The 23,939-nt window shown below is 47.7% G+C and overlaps 1 protein-coding gene across 1 annotated transcript; it reads left to right on the forward strand.

The window, feature by feature from the left end:
- Positions 1 to 7,742: 7,742 nt before the first annotated feature.
- LOC129514255 (olfactory receptor 4D2) lies at positions 7,743 to 8,687 on the forward strand. The gene has a single exon (XM_055332887.1). It carries the CDS (start codon positions 7,743 to 7,745, stop codon positions 8,685 to 8,687), a length of 945 nt encoding a protein of 314 aa, XP_055188862.1.
- The last annotated feature ends 15,252 nt before the right edge of the window (positions 8,688 to 23,939 follow it).

A 23,939-nucleotide genomic window follows, 5' to 3' on the forward strand; every position in this document is an offset into this window, starting at 1 on the left:
ATCACCTGATTACTGCTCTGTTGTCAGTTGTGTCATTGCAATATCTTCTTCTCTATATGTGATGTTAATTTTAACGTAGTCAATGTATCAGCCTTTCATTTTAATATTAATTCTTATTGATACCTAATTAAAACAAATTGTTTCTCACTCAGAGGATAGAAAGATATCCTATGTATTTTTTTTACTTTAACTTAAACATTATTTACCCTAAGAATTTTGGGGGGCGCCTGGATGACTCTGTCGGTTAAGCAACTGACCCTTGATATAGGCTCAGGTCATGATCTTGGTCCTGAGTTGGAGCCTTCTGTCAGGCTGCTCACTCAGCAGGAAGTCTGCTCCTCTCCTTCTCCTTCTGCCCCTCCCCCCACTCAAGAGTGCACTCTTTCGAAAATAAATAGTATTTAAAAATTTTTTTAAATTTCTTGAAAAATTTCAAACTTACAGAAAAGTTCCTAGTATAAAGGACTCTATTTCCTGATGGCTTGAGGGTAAGTATCCAACATGATGCCCACCATTCCTTAATACACCAACATGCATTTTCTACAAACACATTTTCCTATGATACTGCCATACAGTCATTAACATTAATGCCATAACAACACATTGCTAGAATCCAGTCTTTGTCAAACGTCCCAGTCAAGTCATATGGAAAAAGAATCTGATTCAAAATTGCATGTTGCATTTAGTTATCGTGTCTTTTTAGGGTCCTTGAGTCTGGAAGAGCTTCTCCTTGAATTTGGTGATTTTAGCACTTTCAAAGATTACAGGCCAGTGATTTTGTACAATGTCCCTTAATTTGGATTTTTCTGATGTTTCATGGTGATTAGATCCAGGCGATGCACTTTCGTGACTTTTTCAGGGACTTCCTAGGAGTCATGCTGTGTTCTTATTGCATCTTATAAGGTGCGAGTGATTTCACTTTGTCCCATTACAATCATCCCATCACTTTGATTACTTGTTAGACTTCTCACCTTCGTTATAACTATCTTTAAAAATAGCAAATATTTTGTGGGGAGGTACTTTGAGACTATGCAATATCTGGTTCCTTAGCAAATTTCTGATTTATTCTTTTGTTTATTTCTATCTGTGTGGACTTATAGTTTCCTTTTTTAAATCAATTGAGTTAGAATCTATTATAGCTAGTTGAAGTCTCTCTTAGCTGGCTCCTGTGTTCTTTTTCTTCTTTGAGCACATCCTTACTTTCTACCCCAGTGACATGCCCACGCTTACCTTGCAGTTTCCCCTTCCAGCTCTGGAATCAAGTATTTCTCTAAACAGTCCTGATTCTTTTTGCTGAAGAATGGCTTTTAGGAGCCATTCACTGTTTGGGTGCTGGGCATGCTCACTGCTATTTTTTTTTCTAAGAGTTTTATAGCTTTAGCTTTTATGTTTTAGATCTCCGATCCATTTTGAGTTAATTTTCACATATGGTCTCAGGTAGTAGTCCGGCTTTTTTCCTTTCATGGGATATCCACTTGCCCCAGCACCATTTGTTGAAGAGACTGTTTTTTCCCCCCATCTAAGAGTCTTTTGAAAATTAATTGACCATAAATTTATGGATTTATTCCTGGACTCTCAAATCTATTCTTTTATATATATATATATATATATATATATATATATCAAAGTGTTTCTATGGAGGGATGGACCCTTGGAGTTCTCCATTCTACCATTTTCTCTGATATCACTCTATTCTTAATTTACTAACCTATTCGATTCATTGCCCTCTATACAACCAATCTCCCACATCAGTTCCATTTTCTCCCTCCATATGGGCTTTGGTATCACACTGCAGGGCAGCCCCCAAGGCAGGCAGCTTTCTTATCCTACTCATGCTCCCAAACCTCACATCCCAACATCCATCCCCACCAGGTGGACCCCATCCTCACCCTGCTTGGTCTCCAACACGTGTGTCAGACCTCTACACAAACATATTTCTCATCCCTTTAAACTGGCTCCCTGCACTGAGCTGTCTCCCCATGGAGACATTGTGCTCACCTTGCTTGAACGCCCACAAAGGGGAGCTGCCAGGAGGGGACACCCAGGCTTTGACAATCCACACTGAGCCCCATCCTGTGGAAACCCTATTCAAACTACGTTTTTAGTCTATATTCAGAAGCGATTCTCTCAACTCAATTTTCCAATTCCTCCATTATAGTTTTCATGTCTGTCAATATATTTTGATTTTTGAGAGCTCTTTCTTGTCCTGTTCTTATTTTATGGTTCTTATATATTCTCGCTTCTCTCAAAGGATGCTAATTATATAAACAGGAGATTTTTTAAAAGTTTTTTTCTGCTTCCCAGGCCATTTCTGTTTTCTTCTCATTCATTTTTCGATTTACTTTATGTTTGCTCTTTGTGTTGGTGGTCCTTCTTAAACTCCTGGTGATCTTCATTTATCTACAGTAAGAGTAAGGCAATACAATGCTAATTGCTTCCTCTATGTATAGGTAAAGCTTTCAGACTTCGCTTTAGGGTTCAGGTAGAAACTCGCTATTTGCTGAAGGACCCCCAAGTGTCAACACATAAAGATTTATTTTTCTGAAGATTTTTCTCTAGAGAAAAAAAAATCTTGATTTCCTGTCTCTGGCTCAGATGCAAGAATTCTGCACTACGCAGAGGTGGGTGATGAGCCTCAGTACCTCTTTGGATAGAGAGATTCCTACCTGACCTCCCTCTCTCATTTATATTACTCACATTTGAGTTTGTGACCTTTGCTATTGTGAATTTTTTGTCAGAGAAACTTTGCATCATTGCCAAGATTCTCTTGCCTCTGGCCCATTATATTCATTCCTGTTCCCAGGTGCTTTACAAGAACATAGCATTGCTCTTGGGGGCCCACCCAACGGTCATCCCCAACCACTTCCCCCTTGATGGTCCCCTAACAGAGGTGTTCACTTTGCCAGAAGACTTAAAAGCTAGGAATGCCCACATGTTCTTATGATCCAGGAAGGACAAATACAACAAAAAATGTGTTTGCCAGGGAGCTTCTGGAAAAGATTTTTCCTCTATGATTAAAGCCAAGAGATCAAAGGCAGAAGGAGAAAGAAACTGCCCGCATCCCTTTCCTCACCTCTAGTCTTTGAATGAGAGTGTATGAGGACATACACGATGAATGAAGCCATGGAGTCCATCTTGGCTCATGACAGAAAAGCCAAGAGCATCACAGAGTCACTGAAGCAGTATCTTGATATCATTGGGCCGTGGATCCCAGCTGGCTCATTGGCTTTGACTCCCTGATTTTTTTGAATTACCTTTTTATCCTCCTCTTTCTTTTCTTGTCTTCCATCTCCTTTCCCTTCTCCTCTCTTCTCTTCACCCTCTTCACATCTTTAAGGGTTTTTGAAGCTGGGATGGGGTGAGTCAAGAACACAGGTGAAGTTACAGGCCCTTAACTACCCTCATTAAGTCTTTTATGAAGCAAGATGGGGTGCAAAGAAACAAAGGAATGGCTTCCCCTCTGTCTGTTCTCCCCACCTCCCATCTCCCCTCCTCCTGTGGCCAGGGAGGCCTTCATCTGTAGGCCACCCTCCTGCTCATGTCCTCCACTGGCTCCTCATGTCCTGTCAGATTAACTCTAAGTTTGTTAACCTGGTTTCTCAAAGCTCTCCAGAGTCTGATCCCTGCCTTCTCTCCAGCCTCACCCCCACCACTTGCCCCGTGCTCTGGCCTTGCTGAGGCACTCAGGGTTCCTGGAGCGTATGCTGTGCCATTTCACCTCTGGGCTGCTGTTCTTCCTGCCAGGAACACACTTCTGCCAACATGTGTAAACTGCCACTTTGTTCAAATGTCACCTCTTCTGGGAAGCTTTCCTCTCGTTCCCAGGCAACGCTAGCTGCTCAGCCCTTTAGCCTTTGAACTTTCTCCTGATAGAGCTGTTTCCTCTTTGAAATGAGTGCATTCATGTGTTTCTGGGTCTGTTTTCCCCACTAGACTGTGTGTTTGTTGAAAGCAAAATGTAGGTCTTATTTTGGTATCACCAGCACTGTGCATAGAGGTGCACCCAAACATGCTGTCTGCGCTCTCCTGCTCTTCAGGGAAGATAGCTTCCGCTCATGCTAACAATCTTTCTGAGTTTTCACAATGGTCCAGCTACAAAACTCAAAAACAATAAGCCACAGTGTGATCAATTTTATTTTTATTTTTTCAATTTTTAAAACATAAATTATCCACAATCTCACACTGAGGAATCAACTTTGGGGTAGAGATGTGGTTTAGTAGACATTTTACAGACATTTATGTTCCTTGAGAGGAGAAATATATAAACTAGAATGTACATGGGCTCTATTATTGAGAGCTAAATCGGAGTCATAAGAAATCAATCTAGGTAATTTAATTTCTGTTAATAATGTTACAATTAGTGACGTCTGATAGTTAATGAGATTGGTAAAACCTATTGCCTTCCCCAGCATTAACCCAGACTATTTCTACAAGTGGCTGGATTTTAAAATGGACTAAAACGCTAAATATTGGAAAGAATGAGCTTTTGAAATCTATAGCTCTTATATGGGGAAAAAAAACCAGAGCTTCGTGTGGTGTTTTTATATGCCAGAGGGACTTCATTTTGTTAAGTATAAATATTTGCACTGGAGAACTCAAACCAATCTGGAAATCTCATGTAGAACAGAGAGCTCTAAGAAATCACAGTTTTTATAGTATACCAAAGTTACAAAGCCAGGTAATTCCAATTCTGACCAGTTCATCATAATAAGAAAACATATGTACTTCCTATACTAGTCCTTGTATAGGAGGAAAGATCTTACTGAATAATACTCATATATATGGAGTACTAGAATTTCATAGATGGTCCAGTAGAATTGGATATGAATGGGGAATCAGCTTTGTGGTCTGGTTGGCAAATAAGAGACACAGTTTACAGGGTTCTGCTTTCCAAGGTAGTATACATTTTCCTACCTATGACTTGCCCAAGTTAGGATCAATTAAAATTATTTTTTGAGATATCAAACCAGTGGTGTTGGTGATGCTGTGGGAGAGAACCGTCCATGTGCTGTGCTGACAAACTTGAAGTGGTTCTCAAACTGGCCCCAGAGAAGCAACATCAGCATCATCTGAAACCTTCTTAGAAGTGCCAGTTCTCAGGTGTCACACAAGACCTACTAAATCAAGCCTTCTGTATGGGGTTTCTGAGTTTCAACATGCCCTGCACGTGGTTCTAATGCATGCTCAAGTATGTGAACCACTGTTCCATGAAATGGGTCCTTCCAAAAATCCCAGAAATTTGAGTTCTTTTGAAGGGACTCTGTCATTTCTCATCTTGGCCTCCTAATCCTATATGTCACGAATCTCTCCAATTTTCAGTGTCCTTGGTAGGGTTTCTGTTAGTGTATTGCACTCAAGGCAGATCTCTCAAACAGTGTTTTGGAAGACTTAGCGACTTCTTAACAACTCCCATTGCTCCGTTGCCCCCAGTGGGGATCATTCCAGTTCTGCTTCCTGAGCCCATCCAATAGTTTCTCCCTGAGGATAGGCCCTCTTCCCCAGGGTCATGCCCATGAGGATGAGGACGCATGTGAGGAGACTGACAGTCTCCTCACCTGCTGATAGGTCAGCAGTAATTGGGTTCTTGAAAACACCTGCTGGGGGGCGTGGTGGCCAGGATAAATAGGTGACAGACTTGAAGGTAGTAAATCTAAATTGTGAGGAGATCCCCTGGAAGTAATTCAGGGGGAAGTTGCTGTTAAAACGGCAGCTTCAGGTTACATGTAAGACTCAGTAATTTTAGCAACTGGACATAGAACCAGCCTTCTGAGGTAGGGGCTGGGGATAAGTAACGTTACTCGAAAACTCTCCATGTAATCAATTACTTCTTGATACAGTACTTTGACAACAGTCATTGAGATATGTGTATCAGAGTGGCTGTATCTGGTTCTGGGGTTACTAATATATGGAAATTATAATGTCGGTTGATGGGAGAAGATGGAACAAATAAATGATGACAAACCTATAACCAAGGGTGTTTTAAAATATTACAAGAAGCCCAAGAAATGGGAATTAGTTCTGTAGGGCAGAATGGGCTAGATGAGCGCCAGAGAGGGTGAGGTCCAAGTATTTTCTAAGTCAGAGAAGGTAGCAAACAGAATTCGACGAACCGCACATGGAAATAAGCAAATAGGTGGCATGTTTAAGAAACTACAATCCGTTAAAGAGCCAGTGGTCCTCAGAGGCAGAGATCCTGATTAGAAAGGCAGGCACAGGCTTTGTTTTGACGGCCCACAGGACAGGCTGAGTGCATGCTGTATGCACAAATGCAAGCAGGTGTTCCCACTATGACGGGATCTACATAGTGGCTCCTAAGGAACGCTAGCGAGCGCGCGGAGCCCCACTGCAAGAACGGGAGAGGCCCCTGACCAGGTCCAGGAAGGCCTCCGGGACAACCGTGCAGAAGGTGGACTGGAGGGAGAGCAAATGGATGTGAGATATAAGAAGAGAAAGACCTCTATTGGATAGTGGGCTGCACCGGCAGGTGAGAGAGGATGGGAGAGGCTGCCCCCACCCCCTGACCCCCGAACCGTGTCCCCCTCCATTTCTCCTGCTCCATCACCTCCTTCTCCAGCTTTGGCTCTTTCTCTCCCTCCCCTGCCCGCCCCTTCCCATTTCCCTTCCTTCACCTGCTCTGTTCCTCCCTCTCCCTCCCTCTTCTTCCTTTAGTTCCTCCTCAATTTCCCCATCTATTTCTGCAACATTTTCCTTTCTCCTCTGCCTGTGGATTCAGTACCATCTTCTGAAATTGCAGTACTTCCTTTTGGAAGAGTTGCATCTTCTTCAAACAATATATTCATCATCTGTTACTCAATGTAATGAGAGTCCCGTATTCCTCTGCTTCTTGGGTCGCCTATGTTCTGGGGAGCCTCACCAAGTAAGGGAACACCTACACTAAGGGATGGAGAAAACTGGATATCCCCCGCACCTAACCATGTCCCAGGGGCTCCCAGAGGCTCACTGCACCACCCTGCCCACCTTGTAGCCACTCACCCAACCCAGCAGTCAACACCAGGCACTTACTAAGCACCGACTGCGGGCAAGGAGGGCCATGGAGAGGCACAGATACATTGTGAAATTGAGACCGTATGTCCGTAGGATCATACAGGGTTGTATTGTGGAGGGAAAACAGACAACATAAAAAGTTCATTAACATCATATGATGTGTTAAATATTGTGTGAAAAGGGACTGGTAGAAAAATTTGAGACTGGAAGAAGGAACGATGTCTTTAGAGGAGGAGATGACACAGAAAGTGATTATCATTTATTTCCAGACACTGTTCTAGAAACTTTGTAGGTATCATTCTACTTAGCCGTCAGAAAGTCCCATAATGTATTTTTAGTCCTAACTCAGATAATGACACAAGCCAGAGAGATTAAGTAAATTTAAGGTCAAATCCTAAAGAAATGGAAGACCTGAAATTTGACTGATGTTCTGTTGGCCTCTGAGTGTCCCGCACCCACTATATCACACCAAGTCTTTGAAAAGCAGGTTGGATAGGTCTCTGGATGGCTTTAAGTTATCTCAAGAATGTATATTATACCACCAACTTGTAAGCTCTCTACAGACAAGACCATTTAATCAGCACATAGTGATATGGTCTACACACAAGATGCCCATCATATAGACCTGGACAACCCAGTTCTGAGCTCCAGAGCACTAAAAAAAAAGGCAAGTAGTGACGTCTTGCATCAATGCCTATGGTTCAGATTCTTTAGGTGTATGGACTTCCCATACCACCATGGAGCCAGAGAATCTCACGTGGGTATCAGAATTTGTCTTCTTGGGACTCTCCCAGACTCGAGAGCTCCAGCTTTTCCTGTTTCTGGTGTTCTTGTTTGTGTACACCACCACTGTCGTGGGAAACCTCCTCATCATGGTCACGGTGACCTCAGACACCCGGCTCCACACACCCATGTACTTTCTGCTCCGAAACCTGGCTGTGCTGGACCTCTGTTTCTCCTCTGTCACTGCCCCAAAGATGCTGGTGGACTTCCTCTCTGAGAAGAAGACCATCTCCTACCAGGGCTGCATGGCCCAGATCTTCTTCTTTCACTTTCTGGGAGGTGCCATGGTCTTCTTCCTCTCTGTGATGGCCTATGACCGCCTCGTTGCCATCTCCCGGCCCCTCCACTATGTCACCATCATGAACACTCAGCTCTGTGTCCGACTGGTGGTTGCTGCTTGGGTAGGGGGATTTGTGCATTCCATTGCCCAACTGGCTCTGATGCTCCCACTGCCTTTCTGTGGCCCCAACATCCTGGATAACTTCTACTGCGATGTCCCACAAGTGCTGAGACTTGCCTGCACTGACACGTCCCTTCTGGAGTTCCTCATGATCTCCAACAGTGGGCTGTTGGATGTCATCTGGTTCTTTCTCCTCCTGACCTCCTACTCTGTCATCCTGGTGATGCTGAGGTCCCACTCTGGGCAGGCGAGGAGGAAGGCAGCTTCCACCTGTACCACCCACATTGTCGTTGTGTCTATGGTTTTCATTCCAAGCATTTACCTCTATGCTCGGCCCTTCACCCCCTTCTCCATGGACAAGGCTGTGTCCATCAGCCACACGGTCATGACCCCCATGCTCAACCCCATGATCTACACGCTGAGGAACCAGGAGGTGCAGGCAGCAGTGAGGAGACTAGGGAGGCGCCGGCTGCTTTGTAAAAGGGATCTTGGACAATGAGTAGGTCACTTCTCCCTGGCTTGCTTTTCCATTTGTGAAATGGAGGGAGAGCTCCTGTTCCTGCTGTCTTCACAGCTTGTGGATACGTTGTGGAGGTCATCATAGAAGTGACTGAGTTCTGAAACTAAGCACCTTACTCTGATTCTTAGGAAAAAGGAACATGTCCTGTTTGGTGGCTAAGGTTTATGCTGGAGTTCTAAAACTCCTGCTACAGTGAGAAGTTCTCATGGCTCCAGAAAGCCACCCTTCTTTTCTCCTTGGTGGATGGTTTCCTCTTACAAGAAAGGTATTTCCCCAGTGAGAGCAGTTCTAGTTTACGTGTTTTCCCAGCCACTTTTGGTCTGTGTCCAAACATGTTAGAGAAAGCACAGGCCTTTGAAGACTTAGCCCTAAACTGGGAGCCCCTGGCCCATTTGTCACCAGACTGGTGACCTTGGAGAAGCCACCTGGCCTCTCTTGAACTCGTGGATTCCTCTGCACAGGACTGGCATGAAGCAATATCCGTCCCAACAATTTCACAGATTTGTTACAAGATTCCAAAGAAATGTGTACGAATATTTTATAAACCTTACATAGAACCTAGGTAAGGATTATGGTCATTGTTATCATTCTGCCTGACATTTCTTCTCTCATCAGATGGGTAGTGCTTTGGAAGTGTTTGGTGGCAATTCCTCAGTCAGTGAGGGAGGCCTGGAGAGGGTGGGAGGGCCATGCAACATGCCCAAGAGTGAAACAGAGAACTGAGAGTGAACATAGATTCAGGGGTATGTCTGCAAGGCCCTAATAGCTTAGTGCGATCTCTATCTCCTCACCCCGATTTTCAGACTCCACACTTCTTGCAAATCGAGTGGGGAAGATCTGATCATTTACTCATTTATTCATTTTTGTAAACATACATTTGAGGCCTGCTGTAGTACTTTTTGTGTAGACCGTGCTCTCTAGCAGTGTGCTATTTCTCTTTATCCCCACATCTTTTTCCCTCTCTTCCTCCCTATGTTGATTTCTGCCAGTTCAGTCTTTCCATCCATGTGGGCCAGTTTACTGGTGTTTCTTGCTTTCTCTCTTCCTGGACCTCATTGCCACACATCTATCATGTATTTCCTTCCTTCTCATTCTGGGGCTTTGGGGTCAGGTTGTTCAGCAGACTTGATGAGAAAGGTTATGGTAACAGTTGCAAGGGGCTGTGACCTTTGCCACTTTCAATAAAAAGAGGAGGTTTAAAGTCCTCCCTGAAGTTGTGTATTGTGGGAATAAGAAGCTGTCAGACAGACACAGCTGTTCTCTCTTTTCTGCCCTCCTTTTGCCCTTATAGAGTCACCTTGTATATGACTCAGAGCCTCTGCCTGAAAACCAGACCTTCCCATTCTGCCTTCTGCAGTCAACTAGCTCAGTGTCTCAGGTTCAAATTCCAAAGCCCTATGAAAATAATCTGATGGGCGGAGGTTGGGCCACATGTCCCATGTGGCTGAGAGGATGTGCTGGTCATGTGACATAAGCATGGACATTGAGGTCCATCCCTCCAGCAGAAATTGTGGTTGAGAGTTTTTCCCAGAGAAGGAGCATGTGGGTGGACAGATTCCCCTCCCAGATATGTCTGCCATAAAAGGCCCAAGCAGAGTATTCCTTAAATGACACCATCCAAGGAACTTGTAATTATTTATGTCTAGACATTCATGTTTTTGTTCATCCATTAAACAACCATTAAACAAGTATTTACTGAGTGTTTCCAATTTAGTTTTTCTGTCCCACCTGCCCTCTGTATCCCTAGGTTCTTAGGAAAACTGACTTTGTTTTGGTTGAACCAAGAGAAGAAAGGATAGGACCATGAGGATGCAGGGAGTCCTCAGAAGACTATGCAATAGTCTTTGCATGTGTCCAATGCAATAGGAACCATGAGCAACTAGTTGCTGAGGGTGCTGAGACTGAGGGAGAGCTAAAAGTGGGAGAGGAAGCAGGTGGGCCATGAAGGACAATGATGCCTCCCATAGAGCTCCCTATAGCCATGTCTCCTGCATCTCCTGGATGCTGGGCCACACCAAGGAAAGGGAAGAACATGCCCATGCAGGCCATACGTCGTTCTTTCTCAGTGGAAAAGTTAAAACAATAAAACTGACTAGAGGTGCTTCAGTAAGTACCATGCCTGGGCAACTTTAAACAATATCAAAGCTAAAATTCTCCCTGGCAAGTAGGTTATTCCCAACACCCTGCCCTTCATGAAACTGGGGTGTGTGTGTATGCATGAGATATGGGGGGACCCTGAAAAGTGGGGAAAGAATTAGAACTAGAGAGGTGAGAAGTTAGAGGCCTTATGGAGGAGAGTGTGAGCAGTGAAAAGAGAGGACCTCATGCTCTCTCTGATTCTGTACTGAAGTCAATAAAACAGCAAGGCTGTGGGGTTGACCTCTGAGATGAAGGCCAGGGGGGGAAGAAGAGGTCGAACTGTAACCCTGTGTCCCATGACAGGGAATGTGCCTCAGGAAGCCTCTTGCAGCTTTCCCAAGAATGTGGAAATGGGGCCCACAGGCCCCTGGGTTTGTCCTATGGTATGAATGGACAGAGGAGCCACAAAGACCAGGAGACCCACTGCCTTGCAGTGAGAACTCTCATGAGGAAAAGACACGTCATTTCCTCCTCTCCACAGGAGGTGTTGGAAAGAGGAAGGAAGGAGTGTAAGGAGGTAGATAAGTAATAAATGGACAAATAAATAATTTTTTTGAATAGAGGCTATAAAGGAAATTCATGGAGTACTCTGACTGGTGGGGGGGGGCAATATTATAAGCTGTGGTTGAGGAGGAATCTCTGAGGAGGGGACATTTGAGCAAAGATCTGGATAGTGAGGAGCCAGTCAGGCCAGATCCAGGTGATAGGCAAGCATTCTAGATAGAAGAAACAGTGAATGCAAAGGTCCTGAGGTAAAAATGAAGTTGGTGGCCAAAGGGAAAAGAAAAGAGAGTGTAAGTGGAGTGTGATGAACAGAGGATCTTGGTAGGAGAGGAGCTCTAAGATGTGGTATTAATTATCTACTGCTGCATAACAAATCAACCCCAAACCCAGCAGCTTGAAACTCGTAGTCCTGTATTATCTCTCACAAGTTCCATGGGGCGAGGAGTTCTGGCAAGCCATGGCAGAGGCAACTTAACTTTGTTTCTTGGGCCTTGGCTGCAAGACTAAAAGGTGAAGGGTAGAATCATTTGAGTTTCACTCTCTCACATGTCTGGCTGTTGATGTTGGTGTTATTTGGGTACCTGGGTGGGGCAGTTGACTGGCCTACCCATGTAACCTGGGCTCTCTCACAACATGGTAGCTAGGTTCCAAGGACATATGTCCTGGGACAGACAGCCAGGTGGAAGTGGTAGCCTTTCAACCATGTAGTGTCAGAAGTCACAGAGCATCTCTACCACATTCTCTTAGACAGAAGTAAGCCACCCAGGGCAGTCCACGTTCCAAGGAGGGAATTAAATTCCATCTTTTGAATGAGGAGTGTCAAAGAATTTGTGGATATATTTTTAAGTTACTATGGATGCGTAGATAAGAGCCAGATAAGGAGAGAGCCTGAATTGTATTCTAAATGCAGTAAGTCTTTGGAAGGTTTGAATGGAGGTTGGGGTGGTAGCATGATCTAATTTATATTTTAAAAGGTCATGTTGAGCACCTGGGTGGCTCAGTGGTTGAGCATCTGCCTTTGGCTCAGGTCATGATCCCATAGTTCTGGGATCCAGTCCTGTGTCAAGCTACCCGTGGAGAGTCTCCTTCTCCCTCTGCTTATGTCTCTGCCTCTCTCTGTGCCCCTCATGAATAAATAAATAAATTTTTTTTAAAAAAAGGTCATGTTGGCTGCCAGGCAGAGAATGAGTTATAGGGGTCAGACCTGGTAGAGGAGGTTAAAAATTCAATGTGTAAAAAAGAGACCAATTCAAGTTCAAGTTCTGCACTAACTAGCTGTTTCCTTAGGAAAGTCTAACAAAGGACTTAGGAGTACCCTTTCACATTTACATGAGGGTGTACCTAGCTAGGGCTTTTCCTTCCTCAGACCTGCAGGGGGCAATGTTTGTTTCATGTCTCTCCTGTTTTTGCTCACCACCATATAACCCTAGGGCCTCGCACAGGACCTAGCATGGGAAGGCTCGCCACAAATATTTGTTGAAAGAATAAATGAACAAATAATATCGTAAATATTGGTCCTTGGCAGCAGATCTCTTTGACCTTCTGGTTCTGGAGTTTATCCACCAACCCAATACCCCCTCAGCAATAGGGCTGTGTCAGGGAGGAGCACTGGGAGAACATCTGACTCCATCTCTTCTGGCTAATTAGAAAGGACGAATACCCACCATTTGCTTCAACGGGGATGGAACTGGAAGGTATTACGCTGAGTGAAGTAAGTCAATCAGAGAAGGACAATCTGATGATTCACTCATACGGGGAATATATGAAATAGTGAAAGGGATTACAAGGGAAAGGAGGGAAAATGAGTGGGAAAAATTAGAAAGGATGACGATACATGAGAGATTCCCAACTCTGGGAAATGAACAAGGATAGTGGAAGGGGAGGTGGGCAGGGTATGGGGTAGCTGGGTGACAGGCACTGAGGAGGGCACTTGATGGCATGAGCACTTGGTGTTATACATATGTTGGCAAATCGAACTTCAATTTCAAAAATGGAAAAATAAGAAACAGCCAAGGAAAGACCAGAACAGGGCTTCTGGTTGCCCCTATTAATAGTCATGTACTCATTACCATCTGGCAAAACAAACAAATAGGTGCTTTCAATATTTAAAATAAAACTGTTATCTTATTTTAAAAAAAGAAGAAAGAAGAAGAAAGAAGAAGGAAGAAGAAGAAAGAAGAAGAAAGAAGAAGAAAGAAGAAGAAAGAAGAAGGAAGAAGGAAGAAGAAGGAAGAAGAAGAAGGAAGAAGAAGGAAGAAGAAGGAAGAAGAAGGAAGAAGAAGGAAGAAGAAGGAAGAAGAAGGAAGAAGAAGGAAGAAGAAGGAAGAAGAAGGAAGAAGAAGGAAGAAGAAGGAAGAAGAAGGAAGAAGAAGGAAGAAGAAGGAAGAAGAAGGAAGAAGAAGAAAGAAGAAGAAGAAAGGGTTTGGCTAGTAGGCTTCTTGCCCTGGACATTGGGTGCTGGTTCTAGCCACTTCCAGTGCTGCCAAGGACTAGAACCACCCCCAAGCTCATCACCCCCACCAAAGATGCTGGGAAGGCTGTGACGGGGAGGGTAGGGGTAAAATCTGCACAGGCTTACAAGTTGTTGTTTGCATTTTAAAAAAAATTTTATTTTATTTTTTTTAAGTAATCTCAACACCCAGCATGGGACTCAAACTCACAACCTGGAGATCAAGAGTCAGATGCTCTACCACGGAGCCAGCCAGGTGCCACCCAAGTCATTGTTTGCATTTTTAAAACTTCTAAATTGTAAATGTCCCAAGCAAGAGACTGTTGCATTCAACAGGGTGTCTAAATTTCTACAACTTTCAGGCATTTATTCTTTCTAGAGGTATTGAGATGCCAAGATGCAAAAATGGATCAGTGTGGGCCCATTTTTGTGGAGAGACTGTTTTGGGTTTTTATTTACAGTGTGAGGCCAAGGGGGCTGAGGGAGTGTGCAGCCCTCCCTTTTAGGTTCTGGGAGCCAGCCCCTACCTCTTTCTGTGCTCCTCCCTGTCCCCCCTTACTCCAGAGTGGCTTCCATTCCTCCCACACATTGGGGCAGCCACCACAGCGGCCTCACCCAGCAGGGAGCCTGGTCAGTACAGGTGGGCAGCCAGCCTGGCCTGTCAGATTGTCCTCAAGTCCTACTCAGGGGCCACCAGGCCTGCCTTGTGTGCTCAGGCGCAGGTCACCTTCCCAGTCTGTCACACCTGTGCCCTTAGAAGCTCAGGAAAGAAGGAAGCAGCTGGTAGAGTAAGACCCAGATTGAGATCCCTTCCCTGGCTCCAAGACCATGACAAGTTTTCTCTCTACTTTAACAATAAAACTGAGTTCTTAGAGGCAGCACCTGCCTCATAGGGCTATAGCGAAGACTCAAGTGAGCATAGTAAAGCACAGAGCCCAGGCTGGCAAATGACAAGGACAATAAACCACACTACGCCAGCTGTAGTCCTCCCTCTGGAACTGGTACTTCCTGGCCTCAGTGACCGCACAAGTGGCAGAGCTCTGTGGGTCATATGCCCCACTGAGCCCTCTCACTCACTATATTGCTGATTCAAAGCAGGGTCTGCTTTGTCTGAAAGTCCACAATCCTCCTTCCCTGCCCGCAGCCCTTACCCCTGGGAGTTTTCAGTCCAATGGAGGAGGTGAGGTACAGCTCCCACATAACGCCAAGGCAGGAAAGAGAAAGGAAGGGCGCTGGCCCTCGTCTGACCCCCGCCCCCTAATCTGGACCCACGCATCTCCCAAGCACTCACCAGAGATTGCTCCTGTCTTCTGAACATTCCCCCTTATTGCTGACTCTACTAGAAGATCAGAGAGATCAAGCCCTCACTCAAGGTCACAGAGCCAGTGTGATGCAGGCCTCCAGGCTAGCTCTCCAAGGCCCCACAGTGAGTTTTCTCCAGCCTTGTCCAGGACAGTCTTCAGCTCTGGAGCACACGTATATGCACGTGCACATACTCCTGGCCTGCCCTGGCCTCTGGCACAGCGTGGAGCCACTACAGTTTGAGCCAAGCCCTGCACCATGCAGACCTGTGTTCTTATCATGAGAATAGGGCCAAAGACCCCATTCCCAGAAACCCCTGGGAACAGGAGCAGGCCCAGCAGGCCCCAAGCCCTGTTTCACAGCAGCTGTTTCCATGGGGGCCGTTGGGGCTGAGCAGATAAAGAGATCCAATCAGGCCTGTGGCCAGCAGCTCCACCGTAGCTGGTGGATGGTTCTTATGAAAGTGCTTGCAGAATCTTGAGGTTTTGAGATAGCCAGGGGAGGGTGGACGGGAAGGTTCTTGGGTATTATTGTAGCTAAAAGGTGCCAGAGAGGGAAGGCTCCTTTCTGGTCCAGGGTCTGGGCCACAACAGCACCCAGTAACCCAGAGCTGGCCCAGCCCAGGGAGACCAATGCCACTGACCAGGGGCACCAGGTCCTAAAAGATGAAGAGTTGCAGATCCATTCCCTGGCCCAAGAGCTGTGACGGGCAAGGTCACAGCTGATCCCTCCATTCCACAAACACTTATTAAGGCTTTATACCAGGCATTGTGTTAGGTGCTGTGGCTACAGTGAGCAACAGAACAGGCACACGCAGACCTTTAGGGAGTTGGAGCTTAATCAGATCCAACCACAAAAATACACGTGTAGTTACAACGATGTCAAGTTCTATGAAAGGAACTGTAAGAGCAGGAAACAAGACAGCCCAGCCACCTGAGTCCTGGCCGGTGGGGCCATGGCAGGCAAGGCTCCCTATAGGTGGAACCTGAGGGTCAGTAGGAATTATCAGACACAAAAGAAGGGCCTTCATGGTTGAAACCCACAGCAGGTAGACACAGGCCTGCTGTAGGAGCTGGATGCCAGTGGGTTTAGAGGGCAAAGAATAGAGAGAGGAGATGGGGCTCTGGGGGTGGGGGGAGGTGGCAGGAGCCTGACCGTGTGAGCCCGGGGGCTCCTTTCCTTAGGGGACGGCATATGGAGGTCCAAGACAAGTCAGCAAAGGGGACAGAATGCTTACGGGACTAGTGGTGCCAAGTCCCCCAGGAGCCTCATACTCCCATGGCCAGGGGGGGAGGGGGAGCAGGTGAAGGGCTGACCCACAGGATACCCTTACCCTTGCTCTGGCCCCCTTCTTCCCAGTCTCCACCAGCCTCTCCTCTCGTTACCCCAGGATGTCTCTTTGGTGAGTCTCAAACAAATCCCTCCCTCCTGTGTGGCTCAGTCTTGGGCTCTCATGTTGCCCATTTCATTTTCAGAGGAAGAGCTCTCCTGCATAAGTCCCCAGCTTCTAGGTCCAAGCAGGCCACAGCCTGTAAAGAGCCTTACCCATTCCCAGCAGCGAGTTCTGGACTCCACATACGGAGGGAAGAACTCACCCATGCCTTGGAGGGAGCCAAGCTTCCCAAACACCCAACCCTGGGTGTAGGTGGGTGGGGCATCCCACTGTGACATCCTCTGCAAGTGGCCTCCATGCTTAGTTGGCTGTCCATCCTCATGTCCTTTGGATGTACCCACTCCAACTGCCCCCAGCACAGGTCCCTGCCCTCCCAGCCTTACACTGGGGATAGTCATGGGGCCCACCTAGCACCCACCTAAGGCTCTAAATCACTGCCAGTGTGGTTCCTTAACCCCTGCCACACCCCAACTAACTGGCCTATCAGGCTCAAGGTCCTGGGAGTGCCAGACTGCCACCTGGAGCAGGAAGGAGAGACCCCCACTGGGTGGGGGAGGGGACATGTCCTCCTTTCCAGGGTGGAAGAGGGTATGGAGTTAAGCTGGGACACAACAGAGTTCACTCGTGTTCCATGAACATTTCTGAACACTGACCACGGGCCCGGCCAGTGCAAGGTGCTAGGTACACAGCTGTAAATGAGATCAGGCCTGGGGCCCCCAAAGGACTCAGGGGCCAGCCCAGGAGGTGGACATGGTGAGAGTGTGGCCTTCGGTTCACAGCCTGATATGTGCTGAGAAAAGCATCAGTGCTCTGCTGATATAACCCAGACTGTGTTGGAGGGTGAATAGGAAAGGGATGAAGGAAAGCTCCCTGGAGGAGGTGACTTCTTAGCTAGGTTGTGCGGTTGAGTAGAAGTTAGTCAGGCAAAGGGACCATTACAAGGACCGAGACATGAGGGAGCACATAGCGCTTTCAGAAAGCACCATGGAGACCAAAGCTGGAGTGTGGTGAGCAGGTGGAGAGGGGTGAGTGGAGGCTGGAGAGGTCCTGTAGGGCCTGGAAGTGTGGAGGGATTTGGGCTTCCCTGGGCTGCTGTGCAGACTCCCAGAGACCATGACCCCGGGCCAGGCGCATCCCCAGTACAGCACATAAGCAGCCTCTTCCCCACCCCTCAGTGCTCAGAGCACATAGCGCTTTCAGAAAGCACCATGGAGACCAAAGCTGGAGTGTGGTGAGCAGGTGGAGAGGGGTGAGTGGAGGCTGGAGAGGTCCTGTAGGGCCTGGAAGTGTGGAGGGATTTGGGCTTCCCTGGGCTGCTGTGCAGACTCCCAGAGACCATGACCCCGGGCCAGGCGCATCCCCAGTACAGCACATAAGCAGCCTCTTCCCCACCCCTCAGTGCTCAGAGCACATAGCGCTTTCAGAAAGCACCATGGAGACCAAAGCTGGAGTGTGGTGAGCAGGTGGAGAGGGGTGAGTGGAGGCTGGAGAGGTCCTGTAGGGCCTGGAAGTGTGGAGGGATTTGGGCTTCCCTGGGCTGCTGTGCAGACTCCCAGAGACCATGACCCCGGGCCAGGCGCATCCCCAGTACAGCACATAAGCAGCCTCTTCCCCACCCCTCAGTGCTCAGAGCCCCATGCTCCCCCTCTGCCCTCCTCCAGGCACCCAAACTTGGGGTGTGTGAGGAGGGACTTGCAAATGAAAGCCTCTTGACTTGTCTTTTGTCCAGGGCAAGTGGAAGGGCAAAGCACCAGCACCAAGGACAGGGCAGAGGATGCAGTCACCTCCATACAGGCAAGAAGGGGTGCACCGTCTGTAGGAAATGTGGGAAATTCTAATAACACAGAAGGGTGGGCTGCTCCTGATGACCCACCACCGTGCATCACTGTCAGTGACGAAGACCTGTCCCCAAAGACATCTTCTGCCGGTCTCGATGCTACACAACTGTTGCAATTATTGTTGCTTTAATAACATGCATAAGCTTCAAATGAATGTGTCCTTATTGCTTATCCTTTAATGAGCACCGCGTTCTCCCTGGAGCTCATGTGGGAGGGTTCTCGCTCTGCGTGGCTCCCCTGGCTGCCTGCGTGCATCCATCCGGACGGTTCAGTCAGGGCGCGGGCTGCGGCTGGGCTTGGCTCCTTCCGTCCCCTGCTAGTGCTGCATACTCTTGCTTTTATTTTTATTTATTTTTATTTATTTTTGAAAATGAATATTTATTTTGAATCTGAGAAGCAACCACAAAATTTCATGTTTACAAAAGTTGACAAATATTACAAATATCAAATTCAGAAAAATAGAATATCCTATTTCTGTGAATTAACTGCTTAACACAACTATAATACTTTTTCTTACATTTTTCTGGCTACAAATACTTTGTCTCCTTATGTGACAACAATTTTTGGTATCATTTCATTTTCTAAGGAGAGGAAAGAAAGATCATCTTTCCTCCAGCATCATTGTTAAAAATTTGGGTTTTTTTTAATATATATATTTTTATTCATATATATTTTTTAGAGATTTAATTTATTTATTCATGAGACACACACACACACAGAGAGAGAGAGAGAGAGAGAGAGAGAGAGAGAGAGAGAGAGGCAGAGGCACAGGCAGAGGGAGAAGCAGGCTCCATGCAGGGAGCCCGACGTGGGACTCGATCCCGGGACTCCAGGATCACACACCAGCTGAAGGCAGTGCTAAACCACTGGGCCACTGGGGCTGCCCTTTTTTGTATATTTTTTTATAGGAGTTCGATTTGCCAACATATAGCATATCACCCAGTGCTCATCCTGTCAAGTGCCCCCCTCAGTGCCCGTCACCCAGTCACCCCAACCCCCTGCCCACCTCCCCTTCCACCACCCCTAGTTCATTTCCCAGAGTTAGGAGTCTCTCATGTTCTGTCTCCTTCTCTGATATTTCCCACTCATTTTCTCTCCTTTCCCCTTTATTCCCTTTCACCATTTTTTATATTCCCCAAATGAATGAGACCATATAATGTTTGTCCTTCTCCAAAGGAGCCTCGGCGTCCATCGAAAGATGAATGGATAAAGAAGATGTGGTCTCTGTATACAATGGGGTATTACTCAGCCATTAGAAACGACAAATACCCACCATTTGCTTCGACGTGGATGGAACTGGAGGGTATTATGCTGAGTGAAGTAAGTCAATCGGAGAAGGACAAACATTATATGGTCTCATTCATTTGGGGAATATAAAAAATGGTGAAAGGGAATAAAGGGGAAAGGAGAGAAAATGAGTGGGAAGTATCAGAGAAGGAGACAGAACATGAGAGACTCCTAACTCTGGGAAATGAACTAGGGGTGGTGGAAGGGGAGGTGGGCGGGGGGCTGGGGTGACTGGGTGACGGGCACTGAGGGGGGCACTGGACGGGATGAGCACTGGGTGTTATGCTATATGTTGGCAAATCGAACTCCGATAAAAAAATAATTAAAAAATAAAAAAAAATAAAAATAGAACTGCCCTACGACCCAGCAATTGCACTGCTGGGGACTTACCCCAAAGATACAGACAGTGAAACGCCAGGACACCTGCACCCCAATGTCTATAGCAGCAACGTCCACAATAGCCAGACTGTGGAAGGAGCCTCTTATTTTTAGACAATGGGTTTGAGGCGACAGCAGGGTCATGGTGACTGCAAAGATGAAGAGATAGAACTCGATTTCCTTCAATTCCGTCACTTTCTGTGACCATTTGGAGTCATAATTTGCATTAAACATTTGAAACAGGGCAGCCCGGGTGGCTCAGCGGTTTAGCACTGCCTTCAGCCCGGGCCTAATCCTGGAGGTCTGGGATCAAGTCCCACGTCGGGCTCCCTGCATGGAGCCTGCTTCTCCCTCTGCCTGTGTCTCCGCCTCTCTTTCTGTGTGTGTGTCTCTCTCATGAATAAATAAATAAAATCTTTAAAAAAAATTTTGAAACAGTGAAACAGGGTGAACTGCAAAGTACAGTGGGTTTAAAGTGCAAATTTTACTTCATACGTGAAGAGTTTACTGAATGTGGATATCTTTACCACTGAGATCAATTCTTCTTTTAAAATTTCAGGTTGTTTGTTTTAAGACTAAAAAACAAATTGGGAAAATAGGAACTGTGATAATATATTAACTATTATAATAAAACCACCAATATGTAGGTAGCTTTCCCCCTTTATTTAAAACACAGTCGCAGGGGATTCCTGGGTGGCTCAGCAGTTTGGTGCCTGCCTGTGGTGTGATCCTGGAGTCCTGGGATCGAATCCCACATCAGGCTCCCTGCATGGAGCCTGCTTCTCCCTCTGCCTGTGTCTCTGCCTCTCCCTCTGTGTGTCTCTCATGAATAAATAAATAAAATCTTAAAAATAAATAAAACACAGTCACATAATTAAAAAGTTTTAATCTGATACTCTTTTCCTTTTTATGTTTTAATAGTTTGTCTTTATTTCTTCATTGGTATGATGTCACGGGAACATCCACACATTACTTTTTGAACCATTATCATTACTTGTTTCATTGAATGAATATTATTGGAAATAATTTTGTTATGTAAAGGAGAGGCTATCAAAAAACAATCTGCTCCCGGTATCAGGTACTCTTAGGTTGCCACTGGGCAACACTTAGCCCCAAGGAAAGTCTAAAATCCCTCCAGTGAGGTTCCAGTGGGTGTCATGAAAAGCCCATGGTGGGAGTATGTGAGGCTTGTGGCCCCTCTTCTGGTCTCTGTGTGTTTTTGCCCTGACTGCAGAAAAAAGCACGGGTCAAAGCAAACCACTGTGAGACCTGCCAAGGACCCCACGTGGCCTGACCTGCCTCCCAGTAAAGGTCACAGCTGCAGAAGGGTGCAGGTACCCAAACTGGAGAGGCCCTAGAGGGCTTCTCCCTCCATCACTGTCAGCCCACTCGGTTTCCAGTGGCCCAGAAACTGGCACCTGCAATGGCCTCTCTGACATGAGGAGGAGGGCTCAGAGAGCCAGATCCAGAACAACCCTAACTTTAGAGGCCAGCCTCCCTCCCTGGCCTCCCTCCCTCCCTTCCTTTCTTGCTTTCTTCCAGGTCCCAGGGCCTGGATGGTCTACACTGCCTCCTGCCTTCACCCTGATGATAGTTGCTCCCCTTGTGGGAGAGCCTGGAGTGAGCTCAATAAAGGAAGCACGTGGAGGCCAAACAACAAGGCCTATACAGCATTACTGAGTAGCTGCTATGTGCCAGGCACTGTGGTGCCATTTTACATGGATTCCTGTAAGGTAGACATAGTAATGACCTCCATTTGACAGTGATGGAGTGGGCTCAGGGGCGGAGCAGCTTGCCTGAGTGGATGACAGTCAATGAGCTCCTAAAGACTCAGGGCTATGGTTCTTGGAGGGAGGTTTCCTGGAGACTCAGACCTGGAAGCAGGGGTATGGGGGAGTCATCCATGGAGGGTTGGGCCTCTGGAGCTTAGAGGCAGGGTCTGTGGCAGGGTGGTGGAGAGCAGGCCAAAGGGGCAGCAGAACCACAGGGCAGACCTAGCTTTTCCTTGGGTCTGCTTGCCTGAACCTTTGCCTGCCAGCCCATCCCTGGCCACATCCCCTGGGAGCGGGCCCTCCATAGATGGCTTGTTCAGGGCCCCTCAGTGGTCCCTTTCTATCTGCTTGCCTCTCATCCCCACCTCCAACAGTCAATGGGCCAACCCCCCCCCCCATGAGACCAGCCAATGTGGCAGGGCTGAGGCTAGAGACAGCAGCCCGCAGCTATGGCAACCCCCCTGAACAACTCACCCCTGCTGAAGAATTAGAGTCCTCTCTGAGGGGAGAGCAAAACTCATGCCAAGTCCTCTTTAGGAGGCATCCTGGGAAGAGGGCAACCCAGGGTACCTATACCCCACCTTGGTTGCCAGTCTTCTGAGGCAGCTGGCTCCCTGTGGGCAGAAGAGGTGAGGTGCATTTGAGGAGCACTCTACAATTTTAAAAATCTCTGCTTTCTGAGGCTCACTGTCCCCAACTCACAGGTATGAAAGCTGAGGCCCAAGGAGCCATGTGATTTACCCCAGGTCACACAGGGGGACAGCAAGGAGGAACTCGGTGTGCTTTTAGCCACTACACAGTGACTTTCCATCCAGGCTGCCTTGTCACAGGAGACGGGCACCTGGTTAAGAAAGGGAGATAAGATCCGCAGGGCTCCTGCCTTCAACTGGAGCTTGTGAAAGATGTTGCTTAAGGGGTGTCTCAAGGGCAACCGCCGCCAGGGCTGGGGGCACTGGGGTGGGAGGCGGGGCTGCGGATGATGGGGAGAATGGGGCTCGGAGCAGGTGCTGATGGCACCGGGGAAGGGATGACCCTGGAACAGGAGCAAGGACAGGCAGGCTGTGGGGCGCCGGGGGTGGGATGGGATGGGACGGGGTGAGGATTCTGGAGCGCAGCAGCAGCTGGCACCCTACTCCGGGGGCGGAATATGATGGGGTGGAGCCAAGGACCAGCGGCTGGGGACGCCCTAGGAGGAAAAGTAGGGGTAGGAGGAGGCGCGGCCCTTGGGGGCCTTCTACCCTTCTGATGTGGAAATGGAGGCCCGGACAGGGTCGCACAGGGAGTGACTGAGCCAGTCCAGACCCAGGCCCACTGCTCAGTGCTAACCACTGAGGCACTGGAGGAAACCCGTGCAGAAGCGCGGAGTCCGGGACTCCGCTTGGGGGGAGGACTCTCCGCGTGCTACCGCCCCTCTGCAGGTGCTTTCCCTGTGACACCCTGGGGGGCCCCCCCCGACGCAGCCCCTTATTTTCACTGCCCAGCTCTGCCTCAGCCATCCCCTCACCGTCTCCTTGGCATCTTGCAAGGAGCTGGCAGGGACAAGCAGTAAGGGAGAGGGGTCCGAATCACTGACCTGACATCATTCCTGCACTCCATGAACATTTACTGAGGCCCTACTGAACGCCCAGCCTTGCGCTGAGGTGTCTGGGGAGATACAAGAGTAAGGCTGCCCCAGTTTCTGCCCAGTTCGGGGAGGAGAGGAGCCTTTCCAACAGTCTGGTCCAAGTCCTACTTTAGGGTCATGGAAAGTCAGTTCTGGAGAGGGCAAGACACTTGCCCAAGACCATACAACTTGGTTAGTGGCAGGCCCAGGCCCAGTCCTCTGAGGCACGTGGCTCCTTAATCTTCCAGCAACTATTCATTGAGCAGTGCCTGTGTTCCAGGCACTGCCCTGCACGTGGAGCGAATACCAGTGCACTCAGTAGCGAAGAGGGTGGGAGTGGGGTGCTTCAGTTTCACAACTCCCCTGAAAATGAGAGGGAAGTTCCAGGGCTCCACCTCAAGAGGCTGGGCTTCCCCTCCCCCACCCTGGGACAAGATATAAAAGTCCCTTTCCAGACACTTCCAGAAAAGAGGAGGAGGTGAGAGGTCAGCTTAGAGACCTCCAGGTGAGAAGAGAGCAGGGGACCCACCTGTGTGCAGGATGTGGGTGTCGATCCCTTGCCCCGG

The sequence above is a fragment of the Nyctereutes procyonoides genome, unplaced genomic scaffold (genome assembly GCF_905146905.1).
Source record: "Nyctereutes procyonoides isolate TBG_1078 unplaced genomic scaffold, NYPRO_anot_genome, whole genome shotgun sequence".
In the NCBI taxonomy this organism is placed as follows: Eukaryota; Metazoa; Chordata; class Mammalia; order Carnivora; family Canidae; genus Nyctereutes; species Nyctereutes procyonoides.